General features: G+C 40.6%; 1 protein-coding gene across 2 annotated transcripts in view; it reads left to right on the top strand.

The window, feature by feature from the left end:
* Nucleotides 1–24,565, top strand: part of CEP120 (centrosomal protein 120) — a 38,280-nt gene extending 13,715 nt beyond the window's left edge. For both annotated transcript variants that reach the window (XM_053408142.1, XM_053408143.1), the window contains 11 exons: nt 1,549–1,698; nt 3,544–3,726; nt 5,227–5,323; nt 5,402–5,554; nt 7,179–7,268; nt 7,839–7,931; nt 9,297–9,458; nt 11,063–11,185; nt 13,538–13,636; nt 23,027–23,172; nt 23,805–24,565. In XM_053408142.1, the coding sequence (XP_053264117.1) occupies nt 1,549–1,698; nt 3,544–3,726; nt 5,227–5,323; nt 5,402–5,554; nt 7,179–7,268; nt 7,839–7,931; nt 9,297–9,458; nt 11,063–11,185; nt 13,538–13,636; nt 23,027–23,172; nt 23,805–24,063 (1,555 nt within the window). In that variant the 3' untranslated portion in view covers nt 24,064–24,565. The remainder of the gene's footprint in view (nt 1–1,548; nt 1,699–3,543; nt 3,727–5,226; nt 5,324–5,401; nt 5,555–7,178; nt 7,269–7,838; nt 7,932–9,296; nt 9,459–11,062; nt 11,186–13,537; nt 13,637–23,026; nt 23,173–23,804) is intronic.
* Nucleotides 24,566–27,800: the final 3,235 nt, after the last annotated feature.

Genomic DNA, 27,800 nt, shown 5'->3' with positions numbered 1-27,800 from the left:
GAAGACTCCCTGGAAAAGACCTTGATGTTGGGAAAGATGGAGGGTGCAAGGAGAAGGGGATGACAGAGGATGAGATGCTTAGGCAGTGTTCTTGAAGCTACCAGTATGAGTTTGACTAAACTGCAGGAGGCAGTGGAAGACAGGAGTGCCTGGCGTGCTCTGGTCCATGGGGTCACGAAGAGTCGGACATGACTAAACAACAACACTGTACACTGTAAGAGGGCAATCTCCAACTATGTGCAGGTCTTGCAGCTTCCATTCATGGACAAACATGTCTTGCCTGAATATTCCCTTTTCTTTAATTGGCACATTTCTTTATAAACTCACAATGCTCTTGTTGCAACTTGTGGGTTTTTAGCTATGTTTCTGGATTGAAGACCCCAGTGTACACGCTAAATTAGAAAGTTTTTTTAAAAAGCTGGGGAAATACTGAAAGGAGTAACTTCATGGAAATTGGGCACAAGCGTATCACTTTTGGGCTGTGTAATTTTTGTTGTTTAACTGGCCCACTTGGCCTTCTGTTTTATGGAATGTGAAGTGTCCATTGAATGAAACTTGGTATATGAAGTCCAGGAAGAATTTTATGTTTCAGTTCCCTAGTGGTGACCAAAAATGTAATCCTGGGGAGCACCAGGGGAAATCTGCAGCAACATATTAAAACTCACACCGCTAGAAATATTCTTAACAATACCCAACTGCATCTTGTTACTGGGCGCAGGATCACTGTCACACTCTGCTCCCTTACTTTAGAAAATAAAACAAAGGATGCAAGGCAGTCTTGCCTCTCGGGAGCAATGGGAATCCAGTGTCCCTTCAAGATGTTGTTGGACTCTAATGCCCACCATCCTCAACCAGCAGGGCCAATAGTGAGAGGCGATAGGAGCGTATTGTTTGATAGAAATAATGGTGTGGCATTCATATAAGTTTGATTCATAGAAGACCCACAGAAATTAATGGACCTAACTTAAGTCCTCTTCATTAATTTCAATAGGTATACTCTGAATAAACTCAGTTGAATACCACGGCATGTTAAGATATGCCATTAAGCCATTAGTTAGCTTGAAGTTCATTTACTTAAAGGTCTTGAAGTCATAAGCTATTAGCACTGAATTTGTTATAATATTAATATTATTTATTTATTTATTTCTCAATGGGACACGGGTGGCACTGTGGTCTAAACCACTGAGCATCTTGAGCTTGCCAATCAGAAGGTTGGTGGTTCGAATCCCCACGATGGGATGAGCTCCCATTCCTCTGTCCCAGCTCCTGCCAACCTAGCAGTTTGAAAGCATGCCAGTGTGAGTAGATAAATAGGTACCACTGTGGCAGGAAGGTAAACGGCGTTTCCATGCACTCTGGCTTCCGTCACGGTGTCTTGTTGCACCAGAAGCGGTTTAGTCATGCTGGCCACATGACCCGGAAATCTGTCTGTGGACAAACGCCGGCTCCCTCGGCCTGAAGGCGAGATGAGCACCGCAACCCCATAGTCGCCTTTGACTTGACTTAAGCGTCCAGGGGTCCTTTACCTTTACCTTTTTACCTCCATAGGTACTCATATCCGTTTTTTGGAAGCGCTGCACCCATTATGACAAACCCTCCCGTGGAAGTCAGGAAGAACATGGAAGTGTTTCTTCCCCAGTCATATTGTGCATTTGATTTTGCAACAATGCCCCACCAGCTGCAGGATACCTTCTTCAGGTATGTAACAAGGGTGCCATTTTAACAATCTGTGCATTTGGCACATTTCTCTTTCCTTCACAACTAGTTAACCATACGTACATTTTGAAATTGCAAGTTAGCACTAGCGCAACCTAACTTGTATCTTCTCCCCATCTTCCCACTTTATCTAGATCTGCTCTGGAGGGTTTGGGGAGCATTCCCCTTAGCACTACATTAAATACAACCCTGTACATTTGTCCTCAGGATTGGTTATTTACCGTATTTTTCGCTCTCTAGGAAGCACCCGACCATAGGATGCACCTAGTTTTAGAGGGAGAGGAAAAATTCTCTCCCTCTCTACGCAGCACCCCTTCAGCAAAGCGGCAGGAGAAACGGAGCCCCTTCCATTTCTCCTCCTGCTTCACTGAAGGGGCGCTGCTCAGAGAGGGAAAGCTGTGCAGCGCCTCTCCAGCGAAGCAAACCCAGGAGGCTTTGCGTTCCTTTCGCTGAAGCCATGGAGCCTGCATTCACTCCATAAGATGCACACACATTTCCCCCTATTTTTTGGAGGGGGAAATGCGTCTTATAGAGTGAAAAATACGGTAGTTCAGGTGGCACGTTTTGTGTCAGCGAGGTGGTATGGTACCTGCTAGTAAGTTCCATTTAAATATTTGTCCCTGCTTTGCTTTTTTCCAGCAGCGTGGGCATGATCCTATCATCTTCACAAAGGGCAGAACGCAGAGCCATGACGCTTGCAGTGTGTGGCTTAGGTCTCATTCGCTTCCACATCTATAGGGGTAATGGACAGCGGAGAGTAGGTTGGTTTCTAGTGGTCCTAGCAACCGGGGGGTATAGCCTGTATGCAAGGGCAGGTAGGGACTCAAATTGTCGAATACCAGAGATCTGGGTGCATGCTTTGAAGAACCAGGTACTTGCCCAGCACAGTAGTGGGTGGCAGGTGACAAAGGGGGATATGGTTCTCTCTGTGTGTGTTGTTTTCTAAGTGATGGATTAGGTCCCGCAAAGCACATTTGGTCACCTAACCCTTCGTATGATTGCACTTTGCTCTCTGTGTGCAACTGGTAGGGACTGGAATCTGCCCTATATCATTCATTGACTCAGTTCGAAACCTGCAAACCTATTCTAAACTGAATGTACTTCAGAGCAACTCATTCAATAATAATAATAATATAATTTATTATTTATACCCCGCCCATCTGGCTGAGGTTCCCCAGCCACTCTGGGCGGCTCCCAATCAAGTATTAAAAACAATACAGCGTTAAATATTAAAAACTTCCCTAAACAGGGCTGCCTTCAGATGTCTTTTAAAAAGGATAGCTACTTATTTCCTTCACATCTGAAGGGAGGGTGTTCCACAGAGTGGGCGGCACTACCAATTGTATTCAGAAGGAATACTACTTGCTTGTGGAAGCTGTTGAATTTTAACTCCTAATGTGACGTGACACAGGTTCGGATGGGTTTTTACTGTTGTTAATGGCTAACCAGTAGGAATGGAGAAACCTTAAGATAACAACTTCACCATAGTTCCTCCCTTGGATTGGGACCTATTTTCAGAAATGCAGGAAATCCAGGAAGTCAAAGTATATCGCTCAATTGTATATTTCTAGGATGGAAAATTACTTTGATGGGTGTGAAATGTTCTTGCAAAATTGAGCATCCTTGAACTCCTTCAAGTGGTTGTACTATTTTGCCACAGGGTAGCATTAATGTCTGCCAGTTCATCTACGCCAACATCACAAAAGATGTAAAAAAAATGCATCTCTTCTACCCATCCTGGCCTACGGCAACTGAGGAAAAACCCATCTATGAGAACAAAATACAAACTCCTGTATGCTATGTGTATTTTTTTCTTCTGTATTTCAGGATACCATTGCTGGTGGAGCTGTGGCATAAAGATAAAACAGCCAAAGACTTACTGCTGGGAGTTGCAAGACTCCAGCTTTCAAATATTTTGGCCATGGAAAAAACCCGCTTTCTAGGTACCAGTGGGGAACAGTGCTGGCGCCAGACCTTCAGTGAAACGATCCCTGTTACAGCAGCACAAGGGTACAATGAGCTTTGAAAAATGAGGTTCCTCTGTTATAGCTGGTTCTGTTTAACACTCCTATAGGCCTTTTTGAATTATTGTATTTTTGCTTAGTTTAGTAAAGAGTTTAGTAAAACTCTTAATACTTATTTTTGAAGAGCTTGCATAACTCTTAATTTTGGGGGACAAAAGGGACCAGTGGAACAATAGTGTGGGAGACCACATCACTTCCATCCTCTTGTGATGCTGCAGAGCTTCTGAAAGAATACACTCAGTTGAACTTGAAAAGTGATACCAGTTTGTACTTGTAGAAGTGTACACAAAAGATGTGCCTTTCTTTAGCAGTCATGCAAGCATTGTCTGCTGACTTGGTAAAGATTTGATTACAATGCGCACCCTGGAATTTTTAATTTATGTAACTTTCTAATGGTGAATATATATTTAATTTCAAAATATATGTTTGCACAATCAAACTTTCCGGTATATTATGTAGAAGATTTTTTCTGAAAAGCATGAGTGTACCCAAACTTAGTAGCCACTAGATGGCAGCCCTCCAAACCTAATTGACTTTAGCATTTGGTGTCAAACTCAACTCACTGATGTGAAAGTGACTGTACTGATCTGTTTCAAATGTCAGATGTTTATTTCCTGTAACTCGATAAGTTTACCCAACTTTTCAGTGTATTTGCATAGAAAACTATTTAAACTTTACTAAAAATGGGTAAAAGGAAGCTTGAAAAACAAATGTAAACTGTAGAATTATTGCTGTACGCAACTTGGGTTTCATGTTTTTGTTTATTTAGTGATACTTTTTGACTTTTTTAGTAACAAGACAATCATCTGAAAAGAGTCTGGAACATTTATTTTGTGGACAGTTGACCTTAATGTGTTTCCTTTAGGTTCACACTTGCCAGGTTGTGAGTGTGCATATAAAAGTAAGACACTTGTAGCAGCAAATATTTAATTCTGAGCTTTGAAACAAAACTGTTTGCAGATATGCAGAAAAATAAGCCTCGAGTCAAACCTGATAGCCAGCGCTACAACACAAGTGATTAGGAGGAAGAAAGAGAGAAAATTCAGACAGACCAGAGACTAGCTGGTAACCAGTATCTAAGAATCATAATTTTGGTCTCCAGCCTCTTTATTCATGAATAGGAATAAATGCTCTGTACTTCTCTAATAGAGCAGCTATTCCTTTTTCAACTCTCTGTGTTCCATATTCCTAAGAGAATTGGCGTCATGTCTGGGTCTGTCAGTCAATCAGACAATTTATTGTGTATAGCCAAAGGCCTTTACAATGAACATGTTTTGATCAGTCGTCTGACAGTCAGGATTGTTTGACTTCTTTATATAAAACTTGTTTAGCTCCCGAGACCTTTTTGGGGAGGAAAGAGAGAAAAGACTGCTGCAGAAATAAGTCAACTTTTCTCATGCTTGTTCCATTGTAAACAGATGACAGTAGAGAGCAAGATTAATATCAAATGAGAGAAGAAATGAAATGTTATTGTTCTTGTTTATAGGACAAGCAACAGGATAGCCGAGCTTTCATACACGGTGACTCTAGAAGATTATGGGCTTGTGAAAATGCATGAAGTTGTGGTGTCCGATTCTTCTCAGGTAAACAGAAATGCACCCTTTCTTGTTTGGAAAGACACAACTCCATTGAAGATTATCTAATAGCATTTCCATGTTTAGGGTTTAGGTGCCAATGAGCCACCGCTGGTTCCATCATCTCAGCCACGTAATGTTCCTGAAATCCAGCCGGAAACAAGAGAAACTCTAGAGTACAAAGCAGCACTTGAATTGGAAATGTGGAAGGAACTACAAGAAGACCTTTTTGAAAACCAGGTTTCTTTATACATTTTTTTTTAGCCGGAACTACAGGTCCACTCTTAACAAAAGGCAAATGTGACAGATCTTAAACCTAAGTTGCAGTTCCGGTGGATACAAGCGTGGGAAAGAGGTTTTTAAATTGGAATCAGCCCTTTAGCTGATTGTACGACAGCATTGTATATTTGGCAGATTCAGCATAGATGGCTTCATAATGTTCAAATACATTTTTAGGCATGTCTCACAGGGTAATCACCCCAGTCTCACATTGTGTCTGGGCAAAAAGTCAGTTTGGTATATCTTCAAGATGTGCCCAGAACGTTGACAGCAGGATAAAACTGATCTGCGTTTTGGAAAGATTATTTATATTAAAGAGGAATCTTACCTATTTACAGTCTTGAGGGCAAAGGTTCCTCCTTGCCGATACAGGAACACTTTTGGCCTGCTGCCCCATCCTTCAGTCATTATAAAATATCAGTCATGAGACTGTACCACCTTTGGATTTTACAGAGCACCTTGGAAGAGTGGGGGAGAGAGAGAATTCCAAATATTTGCAACATTGAACTAAGAGGAGAAGTGATTTTATTCACTGGGGTCTTGCAATGTACTGGCATGTTCACTTTCTGTGGGCATAGCCTGGAAAGTGCCCAGGGTAGCTCAGTTGCTAGAGCATGAGACTCTTAATCTCAGGGTTGAGGGTTCAAGCCCCACATTGGGCAAAATATTCCTGCATTGTAGGGGGTTGGACTAGATGGGTCCTTTCCAACTCTACAATTCTATGATTCTATTCTACCCTAGTGACTTTTAAAAATTCATTCCATTTGAGTTGCTCCCCCACCCCCATCTCTCCTGCTTCAGTTGAATTCAAGTGGAAGCTTACCTCTCTTTTTCCAATCACTTTTAATAATAATAATAATAATAATAATAATAATAATAATAATAATAATAATTTTTATTTATACCCCGCCTTCCCCAGCCGAAGCTGGGCTCAGAGCGGCTAACAACAGTAAAATGATAAAACATTCTAAAATCATTTCAATATAAAATTAATTCCAATCAGATTAATGGCAACCAATTGGGCTAGAGTTCTGTGAGGATTGCCAAAGGAGGGAGTCAGGCTGTGCCTTGGCCAAAGACTTGGTGGAATAGCTCTGTCTTGCAGGCCCTGCGGAAAGATGTCAAGTCCCGCAGGGCCCTAGTCTCTTGTGACAGAGCATTCCACCAGATCGGAGCTTTCTGCTTCCATTATGTTTTGTAATGCATGGTTCTGCTATTATTAGCCTATGAATTATGGTAGCATTTTATGACTACTTAAATAAATTTGAAAATGTGGTGTAAAGTTCTCCATTTTGCTTCTGGTTATGGTAGCTTTAGATATCATTCAGCTTTACACGGCTATGCATAACTATTGCCTCTTACCAGCAATCATTTTAAAATTAATAGCCCTGTAGTCAGTTTTCAGGACTGATAATGGGAGCTGTCTGTGTATTTGATCTGGAATTCCCCCCAATGTCCTGAATATTTAATTTGCATGCAGCATTGAGTTTCTTGAGGAAAGACTTCCACAATAGTTCTGACTGAGTTATGCAAATTTTATGGTTTTCGAAGGAAGACATTTTGAAATTGCCTTTGTTTTTCGCAGCTGAAGAAGAAGGAGCTAGCTCATATGCAGGCTGTTGCAGAGGAGTGGAGAAAAAGGGACAGAGAGAGGGAAGCATTGGTGAAGAAAAAGGTAAGACCCTTTCCCCTTTGAAATGCTTCACAGCAGAATGAACTGTCATGATAGCTGGCGGTGGTAAAGGGTGATGTATTTCATTAGCTGCCAGAAGAAGACCTAGACACACAGCCCATAAAACCTACACAAAAATACTTTAGGTAACACACCTTAGAGATACCCTGGAATTGTTTACGAATTAAGCTGCAATATATTTCCTTTCGGTTGAGTTAAAATAAAGATATATAATACTGCTAGTCTTGCAGAGCAATCCTGCACTGTAATATGCCCCACTGAGTTTTACTCGCAGGTAAATGTGTATAGGATTGTGGCCTAAGTCTTGTTGAAGTCTATTAGCAGTGCAGGCTCTGATGCATAATATTTTGAAATCCACTGTGTGCATAAAAGTCAAGTTGTCACTTGTTTTGTGGGATTTCAAGCTCATTTTAAATCTGGTTTCTTTTGCAAGGATATAGTGTCATCCAAGAACAAATACCATGTTCAGTTTAGAAAGAATTATTATTATTATTATTATTATTATTATTATTATTATTATTATTATTATTATTTTAACTGTATACATTCTAGGTTGCAGAATATACCGTTTTGGAAGAAAAACTTCAAAAAACGTTGACTGACTTAGAGAAGCGTGAAAAGCAACTTGTTGGTGCTGAAACCGAGGTAAACATATGCAACGCAATGTTATATCTTGTACTGTGCACATACAGAAACCATTTCTGTACGTTTCCAAGCACAATTGAAAGTGTTGGTGCTGACCTTTAAAGCCCTAAACGTCCTCGGTCCAGTATATCTGAAGGAGCGTCTCCACCCGCTTCATTCAGCCCAGACACTGAGGTCCAGCATCGAGGGCCTTCTGGTGGTTCCCTCATTGCGAGAAGCCAAATTTCAGGGAACCAGGCAGAGGGCCTTCTCGGTAGTGGACCCGCCCTGTGGAACACCCTCCCACCAGATGTCAAAGAGAACAACTACCAGACTTTTAGAAGACATCTGAAGGCAGCCCTGTTTAGGGAAGCTTTTAATGTTTGATGTATTACTGTATTTTAATATTTTGTTGGAAGCCGCCCAAAGTGGCTGGGGAAGCCCAGCCAGATGGGCGGGGTATTATTATTATTATTATTATTATTATTATTATTATTATTAAAAACTCGAAAGAACCGTTCCAGTTCATCTTAGACTTGTGCTCAGATTGGAATTTTTGCACACTATGGAACGTGGCTTTTTCTGGTGCATAGTTTTGGGGCTTTTGTGTGCATGTTTTAGTTCATTGGCAGGTTGGTGTTGATGGGGAGAGAAAGAGGAGCATAATTTTTTATATGTGGGAATACCTAAAAAATAAGCAAGGTGCATCTTGTAGCCATCAAGTGTTCCTGTACTTAAAGCTGCAAAGCCATCAGATTTGGCAGAGAAATCGCTGCTACATAGCTAGGAGCAGGGCCGGATTTAGATTTGATAAGGCCCTAAGCTACTGAAGGTAATGGGGCCCTTTATATGTCTAGCTGTCCTTTGTCAGCAACAATTTGTCGCTGTTTTTTGTGCTGAAGATATGCTATATGGTAATTTATGGACCTAATAGGTATCCAATGCCATTTTATTTGTTTTTTATCTTATATTTTGGAAATGTACATCCAGTTGTTTTTTTCCTTTAAAACATTTTTGGGCTCCCAAGAAAGTGGAGCCCTAAGCTATAGCTTGTTTAGCTTATACGTAAATCCAGCACTGGCTAGGAGCCATGGTTTTTTGCCCTCGTAACTCCATGGATGTTGTGGAACACACTCCACACAGCTAGGCTAAGTTTAAAAGTATTGTATTATTATTATTATTATTATTATTATTATTATTATTATTATTATTATTATTATTACATATTTTTAAAGTTGGTCAAATAAATGCATGAGTGACTCGTAAGAGTAATGTCAATCGAGCGTGCTTTCTAAATGAGGCAGCACAGGTTTACATCTGGACAACCACTGGTGCTGAAATCTGTGTGTGTGTGTGTGTGTGTGTGTGTGTGCTTTAAATTTTAAGCTCCAAAGAGCAAAGAAAGAGCTCCAAGCAGAGCATGAACGAAACCGTCAGGAGCTTCAAGATGCAATGCGGCGAGTCAAAGAAGAATGCATGCATCAGGTGGAGCTGGAAAAATCTAGGTTCAGGCAGTTGGAAGAGGACAAGATCCGCTTGCAGCAACAAGTGAGTGGAACTTAACTTTTCCAAGTTAGATACAACCAGTGCTTTTTCCCTAAAAAAATGCTTAGGGGTACTCTTACTGTGACTCAAGAAAATCACCATTTTATAGTTCAAATCGGGGAAAATAAATACAGTAAATGGACAAAAGTAGAAAGATTCACGAAATGTTTAGGGGGGGAAAGCACTGGATACAACTTTATTTAATGGTAGAAATGGACATAGATTTTTTTGAAAACAAGGGTGATCTTACGGCCAAGTTAATTAGAGCTTTAAAATATCCTGTTCTCCTTCAATAGAAGCAAAAAAGAGAGACCAGATAATGCCACCAGCCTTGCAGAGGGGTCCGTGGAGGGGATATATTGATTGAAAGAGTATTGTATTGTAACTGTATTGTAACTTTTGAATAAATGTGTTTTTTAAAAAAGTTAATTACAGCTAATTCATGAGATTAGGTTGGTGGTGCTTCCTGAGGGCACCCCTCTCTCTTTAATGCTAAGGACCAAACTATGTGCGCAGTGTATCCTTGGTGCTTCTAAAATGTTCACTGACAGATTTGTGAGAATCTCCTCAGGACCGAAGGCCCTCCCATTTTTTAGAAGGGCGTTTTTGAGTTTTATCCACTGTTTATTGGGTTTCCTTCAAGAAATCCAAGCGTCTTGGATATCCTCCATATCTTTTATTTTCTACATTTCTCTTGCTATGTTGCTAAGGAAGAATTTACTTATCACAATAATTTTAAGCATTTTTAAAAAAAATAATACTTTAGCTTTATAAATAATTTGCGTGAACAAAATACTTATTTTTTTCTCATTTATGTGTTGACTTTTTTTGATTTGTCTTAAGTGGGTAATAATTTCCTAAAAATCAGTTAAGAATAAGAATAATGTTCATTCACTGCATTATTGGTAGTACTGTGCAAGGCACAGGAGGAAACTGCATAAAATCAGCAGTGGGTAACTCAGAAAGGCCTGTTGGAATGAAACAAAAAAATCTCAAGTGCCCTTCTAAATCATTAAGAGAAATCTAGCAGATTTCCCAAGGAGGAATGGTGGCTGCCATCACAAAGAAGTTTTTTCCCCTTGTTAATATTTGGTGTGCATAGCGCTCTCTCTCTCTCTCTCTCTCTCTCTCTCTGTGTGTGTGTGTGTGTGTAAAAACTATAAAGCAATGTCATATTTGGGGAACCATTTCTTAATCTTTGCCAATCTATTTGTGTGGTAGTAGTGCTCCTTTTGTGATGCTCTTTGGAGAACCAGTTGAAGACGAGTATTCTACAGTGGTACCTCAGGTTAAGTACTTAATTCATTCTGGAGGTCCGTACTTAACATGAAACTGGTCTTAACCTGAAGCACCACTTTAGCTAATGGGGCCTCCTGCTGCTGCCGCGCCGCCGGAGCCCGATTTCTGTTCTCATCCTGAAGCAAAGTTCTTAACCTGAAGCACTATTTCCGGGTTAGCAGAGTATGTAACCTGAAGTGTATGTAACTTGAAGCGCATGTAACCTGAGGTACCACTGTATTTGGCAAAATGTTCCTTCCAGCTCTTTGTTGTGTTATCATCTAGGCATAAACTCATCCAACTTCTGTTTCTTCTTCTTCTTCTAACAGCTTTATGACTGGGAAAACAAGTATAAAACTCTGGAGAAAGAGTTTCAGCAATACAAGGAACAGCAAAGCAGCAAGCCAGAAATCCGGCTGCAATCCGAAATAAGTATTCTAACTTTAGAAAAGGTATGTCTACAATTTTATCTGAAGGCTCAGAAAGAATAGCAGCATTTTACAACAGATTAAATGTAGACAGCATGAACAAGAAGAAAAAAAACATGGAATAAACTCCAAATTTAACCCAGCCACAAAATTTGCATCATAAATATAAACAAAACAAAAGAATCCTTCTGGAAGATGCTGTCGCTTTTAAGAGCTTGCCAGGGATAGGAGTTTCACATTCCTTTCCTGTTCATCTGTGGCAGTATTTTCCAGATTTCATGGTTACTGATAACTCAAGCAGAGTACACCTAAAATGAGGTTTTGATCCAGGATAAATTGTAATAAATATTCTTAGACCATTGGTTATCGAGGTACTACCACTGTTGTGTAGGAAAAAAAAATGGTAAGCCAAGTTAAGTGTTTGCAAATTATTCTTAATTCATGGCAGAGACCTGTCATTAGATGGACATGAACTCTAGAGACCCATCTTGTTGTATCAGTAGCTTCATTTGGGCTCTTCTTACTTTTGATAGCTTGAGCTTGTTATTTATAAATGTTGCATGTTTCACAGCACTGCGAATGTATGTAGTTTTCAAAATTCTAATCTGTGCCTTTGACTCAGAAGAGGTAACATATATCCAGTTTTAGAAGAAAAGATTGGGGGATTTTCCTGATAAGCAGTTCTTTATCTCTTTTGGGGTGTGGAATTGGCAAGGGTTAGGAAAGGACTCTTAATAATAATTTTATTATTTATACTCCACCCATCTAGCTGGGTTGCCCCAGCCAGTCTTGTGAAAGAATGCAGATTTTAAGCTACTGTCTCAAATTCCCAGGCAATAGCTTCAGACTTCATTTTATTGCCACAGATTTGGTTCCCACAAACATCAGTTTGGACAGTCATATATATTCAATGCATGTATAAGATTCTGCCTTTTTAAAACAACAACAACAAAAAACTGTGTTACGATGTGATAGAACAACAACCAAAGAAATGAGGACTCTTTGTTCACTAGCCATTAACCATTAGGTCCATACATATGTCCTTGCTTGCTTAAAGGTAAAGGTAAAGAGACCCCTGACCATTAGGTCCAGTCGTGACCGACTCTGGGGTTGCAGTGCTCATCTCGCTTTATTGGCTGAGGGAGCCGGCATACAGCTTCTGGGTCATGTGGCCAGCATGACTAAGCTGCTTCTGGCAAACCAGAGCAACACACGGAAATGCCATTTACCTTCCCGCTGGAGCGGTACCTATTTATCTACTTGCACTTTGATGTGCTTTCGAACTGCTAGGTGGGCAGGAGCTGGGACCAAGCAACGGGAGCTCGCCCCGTCGTGGGGATTCGAACCACCGACCTTCTGATCAGCGAGTCCTAGGCTCTGTGGTATAACTCACAGCGCCACCCACTAACAGGGTTAGTGACACTCTGCCATTGTAGCCCAAGGTCAGAGACCATGGGAGTTGTAGTCCAGTAACATCTGATGAGCCACAGTTCCTCACTCCTGCATCTAGAACAATGTTTCCCAAACTTGGGTCTTCAGCTGTTTTGGGACTACAACTCCCATCATCTCTAGCTCACAAGATTAGTGGTCAGGGATGACGGGAATTATAGTCCAAAAACAGCTGGAGACCCAGGTTTGGAAATCACTGATCTAGAAGCAGGTTCTACTTTTTCTTGAGCCTCTGTACAGAACTTGCAGCTTTGGACATTGAATTCTAACCAGGGACATGGAGTTGGCCTGAATATTACTCCTCAAGTCATACTTCCAGATCCTACAGGATTCAGTAGCCCCCAACAGAATAGTTTTATTTTTCCTAGCTGAAGTAGAAGCAGTTTACAAGTCCTCCTGGCCTGGCAATGCGTAAGAAGACCAGTTAAGGGGGGAAACATTTTCTGCTGCTTTTGAGGGAGCGTGAGTTATTTAATGCAGAGACATGATCTTTCAAGCTGAAGACTTAAAAGGTGCAATCTAACCAAACTAAGAGGCACACATTAGCTAGAATTTCAAGGATCAGGCATGCCAAGTCTTGCATCATCAATTAAGCTGAAATATGAACAGCGAGTGATTTTTATATAAAAATGAATGCTATCTTTGAGTCCTTTGAAGATGTTTAAAAATGGTTTACATGAACTGTTTAGATGAACTGTCTCAGACTGCAGACTAATCCAGTTTTGCTTTGTTGGACAATAAAAATAAGGCTAATGCTTAAACGAGGATATTCTTGTGCGCCACAGTATTTACATCAAATTGTGTTACCGCTTTAGAAGTTACATGCTATACTAAACTATTTTTGTAATACAAGTTTTGTATATTCAGTTGCATAAAGATTATTCCTACGGTTATAGTGTTTGTTGATAGAACTCTGCTCTTTATTAGGGGGACCTTGAAAGGAAGTTGGAATCGGCGACCAAGGCAAAACTACACTACAAGCAGCAATGGGCGCGAGCGCTGAAGGAACTAGCAAGGCTTAAACAGGTGTGTAACATATAAGATAAATCACTGGTGGGGAACCTAAAGCCCAGGGCCAGAATGTGGCCCTCCAATCTTCTCTGACCCTTGAAACACTCATGAGAACAAGAAGAGGAAGTTGCTGTATACAGTGGTACCTCGGGTTAAGTACTTAATTCGTTCCGGAGGTCCGTTCTTAACCTGAAACTGGGCTTAACCTGAAGCACCACTTTAGCTAATGGGGCCTCCTGCTGCCGCCGCACCGCCGGAGCACAATTTCTGTTCTCATCTTGAAGCAAGGTACTTAACCCGAGGTACTATTTCTGGGTTAGCGGAGTCTGTAACCTGAAGCGTATGTAACCTGAAGCGTACGTAACCCGAGGTACCACTGTACATTAGTGAAGCCAAATCTGCCTTGCTGCGGTGTGCCTACTTAGGAGAACTAACTGGAGAGATTAGTGTTTATCAAGGATGCTTTTAAAGATCTTTCACCGTTTGAGAGAAAAACAATAGCTGTCTCACCTGCTGACATCTTTTGCAGCCCACAAAAACCAGGGAGGATACTGTGATATTTACACACTTGGAAAATTGTAGCCTAGATGTACATTTTGCCTGGAGAAAGTAGTTTCTCTTGAGTACGAAGTACATCACAAACATTGCCACATTCATTGCTCAGCAACATTGCTCAATGACATCAGTATTTCCACACTGTATATTTTAATTTGAGATTAAGAGGTAATGAGTTGGGGCAGTTCACTGTCTCCTAAATCAAAGTTGCTGCATCTTATTTGATGATTTCCCTACAAAGCCCTGCATTATTTGAAGCACCCACAGGCTGCTTTCAGATATGGAACAGGTTCTCTGGATCACTGTCAGAGGCTGTGTTACTGTTTTTGATGTTCTATGATTGGCTATAAGCAGGAGTGGGCAACCTTTTTGGTTCATGGGCAAAGTTTGACAGGTGAGTGGGGGCTGTCTACTTGTCAGTCACCTGACTTCAGAAATGATTTGGGAGGCTGCTTTGAAGTCCCAAAGTTGGGATTTCAAAGCACATAGCAGCCACCAAAATGTCAACCTTTGAAATGAAGTGTTGTTGTCGTTGTTTAAATTAGCACCTTGCTGCTTGCTATGTGCTTTGGAAGTGCAGTCAAACTGAGCAGGTTTGGGTGCTCTCCCGCACACCCGGACCAAGCAGGATTGCCCTCCTTTTCCTGATGTGAGGTGCTTAGTGCTGGGTTTGAGTATGTGAGAGGTTTTCTTGCAGGTGGCTTTCGCATGCACCTGGACCAAGCCGCATCCCCCTTATTGGGAAATGGGCAATCCTGCTTAGCACTGGATTTCTGCTTTATCAGTGCTTCAAACAGCTGGTTGTCAGGCCCTTTGGAAGCCACGTGAGGGGGCTTTAGCGAAGCCCTGTCCTTTTGACCTAGCACTGCCCTTATTCTTATGACATCTGGAGTAGAGTGGGCAGGTGTCATTTGCCCAAACCGTCCTCATATGCCAAATGAGAAAGCCTGGCAGGCCAAGACTGACCCATGGACTGGAGCTTCCCCGCCCATTTCTTGAAAATAAAATAAAAAAGCTTTCCTGAAAAACGCGATGAGGCCATTTCCAAAAGTTAACAAATGCCTGAATGAAAACTTAGATTATACTTCTCAGTGCTTTTTCCCTTTGAAATAAGACTGTTAAAGCTTGTTTAGAACATGTCAAACATTTAACCTTCCTTTGTGCATCTGTGCTAAAGCTAAACTGAAACCCTTTTAAATGAACTGGTCGAAAGAATCCTCCATTGTGTTTTGACTATAAAATTACAAATTTAGAGGCCTTGAGGAATGTTAAGTCTGCTTAAGTTCTGATGATTTGTGTTATTTTTTGTTTAAGTTGGATTAATACCATGTTAATTTCACATTGGTTCTGGTGAATAGCTATGGGGTTGTAATTTGTGCCAGAAACTTGTCACACCAGAGCTCTCTGGAGAACTATACAAAACATTTATGTTGTGAGAATTAGACGCAAAAAGCCGTATCTTGGATTGTTAATAAATGTTAATGACAAAACCCAGCTGGCAAGCCTTTGGAAAGGCGATCAAATGCTTTGTGGCCATTGCCAGAGAAGTGTTTAAACAGATTTCCATTAATCAAAAATAGAAAGTATAGTCAAGCTGTGAATTATAGAATCATGTAAAGCATTCAAGTATTTAGCATAATGCCCCTTTATTCCATGCGATCTTAGTTTAAATATTAGCCCTCTCTGTTCCTTTTACTCAGAGCAGGTAACAGTCCTCTTTCAATGCAAAAACTAAAATATAAAATATAGAAATGCACAACTAAAATCCGTATACTCTGAAGATAGCTATTAAAACACAATATAGTATCAACATGTTATTTCTGGAATCACCTAGTGATTAATAAAAATGGTGGTCAACTAAATATGCGATGGAAAAAAAGCTTTTCTTCTTTTTTGTGGTGATGGGAAAGACTTATACACTGTGCTACGTAAGAGCTGTAAGAATGAAGATGATGAAGATCTCAAAATATCTGGGGGCAAAAATATTGCCCCAATATTTTTTGTGCTAACACAAGGGGATTTCCCTGTGCTCCTAATCTCGCTGTTCCCAGATCTTCTCCAGAGTGTTAGAAGAACCCACAGAACAGATTTAGGGGAATACAGGGGAGGACAGGGAGAGGATGTCGCAATGCACAAGGATAAATCCTTATGCTAACAGAACATTCACCTTAGTTCTACGTTGAATATAACCCATGCTTCCCATGATCCTAGGTTTGGAGGAAAGAAAGCACAGGCAGTAAGAGAACTGTTACACATGGAGAGAGGAGTCTCATGGCAAGAAGATCTGTTTGTTGTTGCCATTCTCTTCCCTCTGATCAGAGACATGGCGCTTTCTTAGCATGTCCTCCCTTAATATGTAATCCCTGACAGTTGCACAGAAGTAATGCAGCTGCTCTATTCTGCATTAAACCCATAGCCGGGGAATGGATGGAAGCTGGCCATAGGGCACTGGAATGCAGGATATTCTGACCCACATGTGAAAGTTACCTACGACAGGGATAAAATAGGAAGGCAGGCTAGTGGTTGCATCTCTTCTTCCAGTCCCCCATGGCCCAACTTCTAATACCTTAGCCAAAAGACTGTGGCTCTTAAAGGGCCAGCTCCTTGGGCTGCAGACAAGCATTCTGCCTTTTCTTGGCCTCTTGCCTGGCTCATTCCCTGTGCCATTGGGCAAGTGTAAAGGTAAAGGGACCCCTGACCATTAGGTCCACTTGTGGCCGACTCTGGGGTCGCGGCGCTCATCTCGCTTTATTGGCCGAGGGAGCCAGCATACAGCTTCCGGGTCATGTGGCCAGCATGACTAAGCCGCTTCTGGCGAACCAGAGCAGCGCATGGAAACGCCATTTACCTTCCCGCTGGAGTGGTACCTATTTATCTACTTGCACTTGACGTGCTTTCAAACTGCTAGGTTGGCAGGAGCAGGGACCGAGCAACGGGAGCTCACCCCATCGTGGGGATTCGAACCGCCGACCTTCTGATCAGCAAGTCCTGGGCTCTGTGGTTTAACCCACAGCACCACCCGCGTCCCTATGTGAGGTGGACATACTTGCAAAAACTTAAGCCAAATAATCACTTTGTTAGTTGCTAAGGTGCCACAAGACTCATTGCTTTCTTTGCTGCAACAGACTAATGAAACTGTAATGTACATCCTTAGATGAGCACCAAAGTCCACTGCTATTTTGTGCCCTAGGCAAACTCTTGAGTCCTATCCCCCTCTTCACTCTGCACATTCTCAGAGGAAGTGTGTTTTCTGTTTGCCCCGCTTCCTCCAGGAGCTGAGGGCTACCTCAAATTAAGCCAGGGTGGGGGAGATCCAGGCAGGAGACCCCCCTGTGGCACCTCTATGACACGTCCTCTGAAAGACCCCCACCTTGTTTTCCTGCAGCCTCCAAGCACCCTAAAAATTTTGCCTCCATAGGCAGCTGTGTAGTTCGCCTAGCGATAAGACTGGCTTTGCCAAACTCTGCCTAAAGTCAAAACTTTATGAGGGAATTTCAGAAGTCGAAAAAGAGCAAATACATATTTTGATATACCGATTTATATTTTAGCTTGAATTTTTGACAATAAGATTACCAGCGCTTGTAAATCTGAGAAGTCCAAAATTGGAGAACTGTAGCAATGTTGCAATGCAGTTGTAACTAGAAAGAATGTTGCAATTCAGCTTTTGGTGATTACAAAGGGATCTGTCTGGATTTCGAATGTTTCTGTAAAAACTCAAAAGTATGTGCATTTGAGATAAGTGGTTATTAGAGAGTTTAAGTCTTACCATTTTTGTACTCTGTGTGGATTTGTTCACAGCAAAACCAGTGCATTTGTTTTAAACAAACACAGACTTTATTGGCTGACACTGGCTCTATCTTGTCCAGCCTCCTGCTTATCCTCTCAAGGTAATTAATGTGATTAATTTACAAGTAATTTAGCCAAGGAGAGGATGTAAATCTTTGCTTTAAAAACAGTTAGAAGTCCGAGCCTCGGTTAAAAACTGTGTCTTGAAACCATCCAGACCCTCCTAGTGAGTTGTCAGCTCTGGGTTATTTTCAGAAAACTGGAGTTGAGTTCCTTCGCTTCAGTCGTACGTTTTTTCCCACAGACTTGCTTGGTATGTACAAGTGGGAGAGTGAATTGTAGCCGCTATTTAGCCATTGTTTAGTCTAGTGTGTGTATGTCTACATCTTCCCTCTGGATTTATAAGCTGCTATGACAAAATAAAGATTGTTCTCCTTTGATTGAGGAGCCTCTTAGCTATAGCACCTGGCAGGATGCAAGGGTTATTTTGTAGACTGATTTAAAAAAAAATTAGTGATTTACTAATTTTTTATTATTGGTGATTTACTATTTTTTTTTTTACATTTGTTGCTGTTGTAGAACTTGGAGGCCAAGAGTTTAGACAGTATTGATTTGTTTATTGGGAGTAGCATAGAATCATGGATTTGTACAGTTAGAAGGGAACCCTGTCTGGTCCAATGCCATGCCCTGAAGAAATCACTATTAAAAAAAACAACCTGATAGATGGCCATTCAAACTCTGCTTAAAAACATCCAATGAAGCAGCGTCCATCAGCTTCGAAGGTAGTCCATTCCACTGTTAAACAGCTCTCACCATGTTCATATGGCGTCTCCTTGTAATTTGACATTAAGGATTACAAAGTTCCCTTTCTATGTTAAGTATTTTTTGTCAGTGGCTGCTATTGGGAAATAATTCCTTGCCCTCTGAGATTTTCTTCTGCGCTGGACATGAGAGAGTTGTGATCAACGACTCCAGTATCTTGGTTGTGCCTTCCTCCTGGGAAATGCAGACACAGAACTCAACTTCTTCGCATGCCAACAGTTCTTCCCACTCTTCAGAACTGCTATAAAATGACGAGAGTAGTTTTTAGCTTTTGCATCTGAAAATAGGAGAAAAGATCATAAATTTCAGCTCTTCATGAGGTGGCTATTAGTAAGGAAAACGATTCTCAATGAAGGATTTTATGTGCCTCTCCAAAGAATCTAGATAAGTATACTTAGACTATATAGGTGTTTGGTTTGTGAACAGCAGTGTACCCTTGCTATTCAGATATAACAGACTCCAGAGAACCTAGAGCAGTAGATAAATATTTCCTATCAATATGTGGTTAACATAATCAAGGTAATTACTTACTAATGGGATCATTGAAATTGCTCTCAAGGGGTCATTAGACACACACTCTCTGTGCTGGGACTGTACGGAAGTAAACTATTACGACCCACTTTTTGTATTTCTGTAGCTCTAAATACAGTATGAGGTTGCTGAAGGATGACTTGATTATTGTAGTTGTCTAGACTTGTGAAATCCAAGTTGCTTGAAGCTTAAGTGATCTGAGGATCAGTTCAATAATACGTTGCGGGTGATGCCAGGATGCCCCTTCTGAACTGTTTACTACTTTGCTAGTACCCTAAAAACAGTGGTTCCTTATAGACATTCAGGCCAGCTAGTAGCCTCTGAATGAGGCCAAGTATGGCTTGAAAGATCAAAGATTATTGCTTTTGTTTCTGACGTTTTTGCTGTGTTATATATTGGTTTTATGGTTCTCTTTTGTAGGCTATCTTGAAAACCTAGATGAATAAAATTATGTTTTTTTCTTTTTCTTTTAAATTTTTCTTTTAAAAAAGACAGGAAATTCACAACATAAAAGTACATCTAATAGTTTATACTGGAAGGCCTGGGCAAATGAAAAGAGCCTTTCTGGGGAAAGTACTCCACAACCAGGGTGCCACAACAGAGGAGGCTCTTCCCCTGGACTCCACTGTCTGCACCGCAGAAGATTCAGGGATTTGGTGAAGGGCCTCTGTGAATTATCCTATAACTTGGACATTTTCATGTAGAATAAGGCAGTCCTTATGGTACATGGATCCCAAACATTTATTTAATGTATTTATTCAAATTATACAAATATTTATATACCGCTGTATCATAAAGATACATCGCAGCAGTTTACGGCAATATAAAGCATGAAACCAAGCAATGAAATCATTAAAAAAGATCAAAGATACTTGAGGGCAAGGAGAACTGTACAACTTGCATGAAGCAGACAAGAATGTTTAAAGATTAATTTCAGATGGCATGCTTTTCAGTAATCTTACATAACCATTACAGCAAAACACTGGTGCTACATTCCATGGAAGTCCATTGTATGAGGCTGAGGTATCTGAAAGAAGTTTGAATGAAGCAGCTCCCATTTCAATACCAAACATGGATAAAGAATCTTTTCTACCCCAAATTCGACTGGCAAACAGTTCATTTTTTTGACAAGCCTCTGAGCTAATCATCATAAATCATGTGTTTCAAATAATCATAAATCTTGTGCGTTAGACATAGGACTGTAGTATGAGAATCATTCTCAAACTATGAAGCATGTAAAATATTTAAAACAAAAAATTACTTGGTGCTCTCACAAGAATGTTTAGATGTAACTTGTTTTCGTGGCTTGGACACCTGTCATGATTTCTACAGATATCTTTCACTGGGTTCTGTGAAAATTACCTTAGGCTTTATACAGCATAGTAAATGCTCTATTTTTCTCATTAGTTTCTGACGTGTGCATAGAAACTGGTGCAGAAAACAAGTTGTCTTGGTTGTGGAGAATTAAGATTTTTAACCACCTTTTAGTGTCAAATAAATGTGGTTTCTAACATACTGATTCCCAATATAAAACCAATACAAGTTTAAAGTTATTAAACATCATAAAATGCAGTTCACTAACTCAAACAGTAATACCGTGTTTAGCCCTGTAACAATAGTAAAATTGGAATTATAAGGTGGAGTAGTCTCATATATTCAGCTACCCAATATGATCCTCATTCAAGCTGGATTTTGGTAACCTTCCAGCGGTTTGACTTCACCCGCAAAGGGTCACTCCTCCATTGTCTCCTGACAACAAGGTATCTTTAAAGAAAACATAGGAACTGGAGTCTAGTGATCCATGTTTTTCTCAAAAAAGACACCTTCTCTAATTGATTTACAGAAAACTAGCCTATATCAAGCTACTTCCTACATTTAATCGAAACATCTCCTTTAGGTTTGCCATCTTAGCTGCCCTGAGCCCGGTCTTGGCTGGGGAGGGTGGGGTATAAACAAAAAATTATTATTATTATCTTTGCCTCAACTCGGCACCATAATAGCACATAGGGCCCTTCAACTACACATCAAAGCTTGAGTCAGTAATCTTATCAAATTAGCTTTGGATAGGACAAAATAATACAGAGGTCAGCTAACGTACTGCGCCTTGGGTTGGTGTCTCCAGCACCAAGAGGGTGGGGGAGAGTGTGCCCATATGCGTGCGCACACGCTATTTCTGGCACAACTCCGGGTAGGAGGAGCACCGGAAATAGCTTGTGCGCCCTGGATGTGCACTAGAAATAACACTTGTACATGCGCAAATCACACTTGCGCATGCGCACAAGCTACTTCCAGTGCTCCTCCAATCCAGAAGTGGGCAGCCACGCAGTGCAGCGCTACGCCGGTAAGAGTGTGCAGCGGGGGTCACCGTGGGCTGGATAAATGAGTCCCTCGGGCCTTATCCAGCCTGTGGGCCATAGTCTGGGGACCCCTGAAATAATAGATTTACAGAGTGGTTCTACTTTGATGGGAAGGTGAGAATCTGTGACAAAGTAAATGCCTTGCTGGGCTTGAGTTGGCTAGGACAGAAGGTGAAAGGGGGCTTCTTCCTGAATAATGCCAGTGCTCTTGTTTCATTGGGGTTTTTTTTTCCAGTCTTCCTCCCATTAGTTCCTCTAGGGCTGGCATATTCCCCCCTCCTTCTTATGCACCCTTGTGCCATCAGATCACTGATTGGAGAGGTTGAGTAGCCATGTTGTTTTCTGTGACCTCAACATGAGACATCCAAATCTCTCTCTCTCTTTGCATATGGATGGGAAGATGCATGCACAGAGTATATGATTTTTTTCCCCTTTCTCATTTAGGACTTACGTTGGTAGGGGACAGGATATAAGTCAAAGCTTTTTTCTAACTTAATGGTGTTTAATATACACACTTCGTACAACTGAAACTGTGTTGAGTGTGCTCCTTCTATGGAGAGGCAGTGATGGGGTCTTATGAGTACAGCGCAGTCTACTGGATATCCACCACCCCAACTATTAATGTGTGTTACCGTAATCTTAAATTTCTCTCCAACTATCAGACTGTGTCATTGTTGGAAAGTCCAGAAGGCACTTGTAATCACTTTCCAGTTTTGATAGCAACTGGATAGCAATATGACATAAGCCTCTGTTTATAGTCAAGATGATCCAGCTTGCTTTCAATATTTTCTGTCTCCTCTTTTAAAACAAAGCACTGACTATTATCTTATGTATATCTGTCCTAGTTTAATGTGCTTGTTTTAAAGTTTCCTTACTGTATATTTGTGGGCCATCAGCAGAGCTGCATCATGCACAGCTAATCAATGTGGAGGTTTGCATATTATTGCTTTAATTTGGTATTTATTTTATTCCTCACCGTTGTCAGTCTTAGTGGATACAACTTAGTTGACCCTTCAGTAAAACTGCTCCGGTGCTTCAGTCACTCGTAATAACCTACTGCCTTTTCCTACTTATTGAGCAAGATTTGCTGATGCTTCCTTGATGCATATTATTTCTATGCTGCTTCCAAACTGGAAGTGTCATATATCGAGTTGCAGTGCATTTACTCAATTTGATCTTTGTCTAATGCCTGTAAACTACCTCTGTAGGAAAGTTACCCCGCAGCAATATTTTCCCTGTGTTTGAGAGAAAGACAAAGAGATCTCAATCCACACAAACTAGGTAAACTGTAAAAAATAAAATAAATGTGTACATCTGTGGGAGATTAAATGTAGATGGCTTGGCTTTTCCTTAGCGTGAGCAAGAGAGTGCCATGGCCCGCCTTAAAAAACAGCAGCAGGAGCTTGAACACATGAGACTTCGGTATCTGGCAGCAGAAAACAACGAATTGGGGAAGGCGCAACGGCAAGAGCTAGAGGATATCAGAAATGAACTGAACAGGTATTGTGCCATTTGTTGGATTTTTACTTCTGCTGCTGAATAGGTGAAGGTTCAGCTAAGTCAAATTTAATTGGCTGTCAGTCCAGTAAAGGAACACAGCTTTCTGTCCCTTAGGTAATATTTGCCCATTTATAAAATATAACAGTCTTGTATTATAGGAAATCTATGCCAAAGGCCACCAGACCCAGTTTTTTATCTTGACTGTAGCTATTACAGCAAGCTTTTCTTTTTTACCTCTTGTTCTAAGCAAACCTGTTTGCTGCATAAAAAGACACATTAATGGTGCCTGCTGTCAGCTCCCTAGCGAGCATAACACTTTATATTTTAAATGGCTCGGTACTTCCTGTACCTTTTGACCTTGTGCCTTCTACGTGTTTTCAAACAGTTTAATTCTTGTTAAAAATCACTCAAAAACATAGGCACTGGGTCAAAAAATATTCTTGTCTTCCAGCAATAGGCTTATGCAACAAAGTAAGCACGATGGCTCTTCTCGTTGGATAATCGGATTTGTTTCTTTTCTGTTCAGTTTGCTTTTCATTTCCATTAATTTTAGTGGGCCATTTGGTTCTCAAAATACAGATGATCAGGATGCAAAACGCATCTGCTGAATTTGCTTTGATTTTCCTCCTTAGATTAAAACAGGAAGAAGAAGACAAAAAGCAGTCGCCAGATCCCCAAGAGGTTTTGGGGTTGCAGATGCAAAATTCTCACATGCGGCAAGTGGATGAGAGTTTAGATGACTACCTTGCACGCCTGATAGAGGAGAGGGATACCTTGCTGAGGACAGGAGTGTATAGCCACGAAGACCACATTGTGAATGAGCTCGATCGCCAGATCAGCGAGGTGCTCACCAAAAGAAGCAGAAGCAAGTACCCAAACTTGCAGAACTGATTTTGGTTTTTCAGTAAAGTAAAGCATGGCTCGGGTCTTGCAGAGACCCTGATCCTGAAGGACTTGTTTGTATGCTCTGCTTTGTCTTCCAGGACTTAACTGTGGCCCTATTCTACTCTCTGAGGCCTTTGAGAGAAGAGTATCAGTTGAATTTTTGACTATTTACATGTGTTTGTATATATTTAAATATTTCAATTTTTTATAGGCGATTGAACATTCTACGTCTCTTGCCCCTCCCCTGTTGTCTAACTTGTTTTATTTATAGAATCATTTTTAACTCCAGTTCTACATTTCTGTATAGCATTTTTGATTATGCGTTTGATAGGTATCTTGCCTGCTTGCTTTTTAATAAAATTATATCAAAGCACAATTTCAATAAAATTGCACAAGGAAAAGGGGCCTGCAATTATCATTTTTTAAATCTAACTTTCATTCTGCTGTGTCACCTTGGAGACTATGTTCAAAGAAGTATAGATTATTTTAAATAAACCACTAAAATTGCCGTTCAGTTGGTCAAATATTTAACCATGTTATGTATGATGAAACTTTCTGAGTACATATTTTCAGTTGAAATGCATGATGCTTATTAATGACACAGGAGTGCGATCCATCATGCACTGGTGCGTCTCTCACCAGCTTACTTTGTACAGCTCTGAAGTTAATGGGTAGAAGAGCACCACAGACATGTTTGGTAGATCTGTGCCCAAGATCTTAAGCATGTGTGTCTCTTCCAATGCACATCTGTCAAAGCAAACTCTACTGTTAAATAACAGTAGACGTAGTTAACAGACATTTTAGCCCTTTGATAATGTAATATTTCTCTACATCAATATTATATCGATGGAGGAAAATTTGTACATTTTTAATTGCACAAAGGGTTGTGTGGGCGATTTGTGATTGGAAGGCTGCTGCGTGTACAGGTTTTCTAATCCATGTACCTCCAGTAGGAAAGAAAAACCCTGTGATTAGGAGGTTATTATCCACACATAGAATCATAGAATTGTAGAGTTGGAAGAGACCCTGGGAGTCATCTAGTCCAGCCTCCTACAATGCAGGAATATATGCAATTGTTCCGTACGGGAATCGAACTTGCAACCTTGGCGTTATCAGCACCACGCTCTTAACCAACCGAGCTATTGAAGAATTGGACATCTATCTATATGGAGATTCTGCTTGATTTGAGAAAGAACAGTGTGTGCATCAATCCGTAAATATACAGTGGTACCTCGGGTTAAGTACTTAATTCGTTCCGGAGGTCCGTTCTTAACCTGAAACTGTTCTTAACCTGAAGCACCACTTTAGCTAATGGGGCCTCCTGCTGCCGTAGCACGATTTCTGTTCTCATCCTGAAGCAAAGTTCTTAACCTGAAGCACTATTTCTGGGTTAGCGGAGCCTGAAGCGTATGTAACCCGAGGTACCACTGTATTGATGAATCATTTGAGATACTTCCTCCCCCTTTTTAAAAAAAGCACCTTAAAAGTGATGTGCCGTATATACTCGAGTATAAGCCGACCCGAATATCAGCCGAGGCACCTAATTTTAGCACAAAAAAAACTGGGAAAACTTATTAACTCGAGTATAAGCCGGTTCACCACACCACAAACCTGGTGGTGGTGGCAGCAGCGGTGGAGGAAGAACAAGCAGCCTGAAAGGGCTGCTTTTGGGCTGCTCCTTCCTCCGCCGCCGCTGCCTGCCTCACTCGAGTAAAAGCCAAGGGGGGCTTTTTCAGCATAAAAAATGTGCTGAAAAAGTCAGCTTATACTCGAGTATATATGGTACATAAACATTTATATTTCTTCAAGAAGTAGATAGCTTTCTGCCAGCTCTAAATCTGAAAATAAATGATACATCAAAATAGAGCAATTATTAAGTGTTAATAATTTGTTAATAATTTTTTTTTATGTTGTGATGACAATAAATCGAGTTAAGCTCAAAAAAAGTATATTCTGGGAAACATACTTAATTGTTCCAATTCAGCATATGAGAAATGACTCGTGGAAAGCAGCTTTGACATTGATTCAAGATTAGTGCATGTATTAAGCTGTTCAGATTTTGCTTGTTGAAATGCCCATATCTGACAACAAACAAACAAACAAAAACCAGCAGCACAGTTCTTCTATTGGGAAAATTCTCTCCACTTCTCAGTTATTTATATCTGTATTAGAGACTATATATTGACCTTATCTCTAATGCAGGACTTTATAAGGTTTGTAGCTGTGCAACAAGTGCAAAGTAATTAATGTGAAGCAAATTTCCTTACTAACTTAATCTTTCAAAGGACCAAGATGGGTGGGAGATTTGTTGATTTGAATATATTATTAGTAGTAGTATTAGTATTAATAATAATAATGATAATAATGATTTATTTATACCCCATCCATCTGGCTGGGTTTCCCCAGCCACTCTGGGCGGCTTCCAACAAAAGATTAAAAATACATTAAAACATCAGTACAGTGGAATGTGGAAATACATTAAATAAAGTAATGTGGAAATACATTAAAACATCAGTACAGTGGTACCTCGGGTTAAGAACTTAATTCGTTCTGGAGGTCCATTCTTAACCTGAAACTATTCTTAACCTGAGGTACCACTTTAGCTAATGGGGCCTTCTGCTGCTCCCACGGTGCGATTTCTGAGGTAAACTTCAGAAGTTTCCTGAGGTAAACTTCTTGACCCGAGGTACTATTTCCGGGTTAGCAGAGTCTGTAACCTGAAGCATCTGTAACCCGAGGTACCAGTGTAATGTAAAACTTCCCTAAACATTATACAATATTAATTGTATGTTTAAAAAAATGCATACTAGAAACCACTGCTGTTTGTGGCAGGAAGGCAAACAGGAGAGATTTCAACCCCTTCACCATTTACAGGTACCGCCTCCCTCCTGCCAGCTTTGTATCTGCTGAGGCTCTCACCATTAGGCAAGCCAGCCCCAGCCTCTGAGAGCCACAGTGTGCCCTTTACACCTGCAGCCAAGCTACATCTTCTGGCTGCAGCAACACCTATAAAGCAGAGGCAATTTTGGAAGATGCACAGGTGAAGATATTTAGAAGTTGGAGAATGGACACAGCTGTGGATTCTGAGTTGTAGTTCAGGAGCATTGCATTTTATCTTAAAGAGAAGTTGGTCCAAACTGATTCCCCCCACCGCCCCAAAAAAAGTAACACAGATTTTTGTTACGGCAAGTCTTATGTATGCCTTTTAAAAAATTAAATAATGACATTCTAGCACTGGGAATAATTAATGTCTGCTAAAGCAAAAAAATAACTTGCAAATATTAATTATGGCTGCTTTAGTGCTTCACTAACATGTGACCAGAGGAAATGCCCAATAAATCTGGAATATTCTTTTACAAGAGTGTTAAATTCTGCCAAGCCAAAATAGCTGGTCATAAACTCAGTTTGCTGTTGCCTTTCAAACACTAGAGGGGGCCTTAACATTAAATAACAGCGTTTTTTTAAAAAGCCCGAAGGTGTTTTAATTAAATTCATATTCAGAGGTAAAATATGTAGTGTATATATTTTTTTAAAAAAAATATTATCCCCTTTGCTTTGTTTACAAAAGTCAGTTATGACCAACTTCTGTTCTGAGCTTTGAAGACAAAATGCAATGCTCCTAAACTGCAAATAACCATCCACAGCTGTGCCCATTCTCCTACTTCTAAATATATCCACCTGTGTATCTTCCAAACACATCCAGCACCCAGTTCCAAACTTTGACCTCTCTTACTTGAATCTCC

Source organism: Podarcis raffonei, chromosome 11 (assembly GCF_027172205.1).
Source record: "Podarcis raffonei isolate rPodRaf1 chromosome 11, rPodRaf1.pri, whole genome shotgun sequence".
Classification (NCBI taxonomy): Eukaryota; Metazoa; Chordata; class Lepidosauria; order Squamata; family Lacertidae; genus Podarcis; species Podarcis raffonei.
The sequence above is the reverse complement of the archived record's forward strand: the minus strand, read 5'-3'. Positions and strand labels throughout refer to the sequence as shown.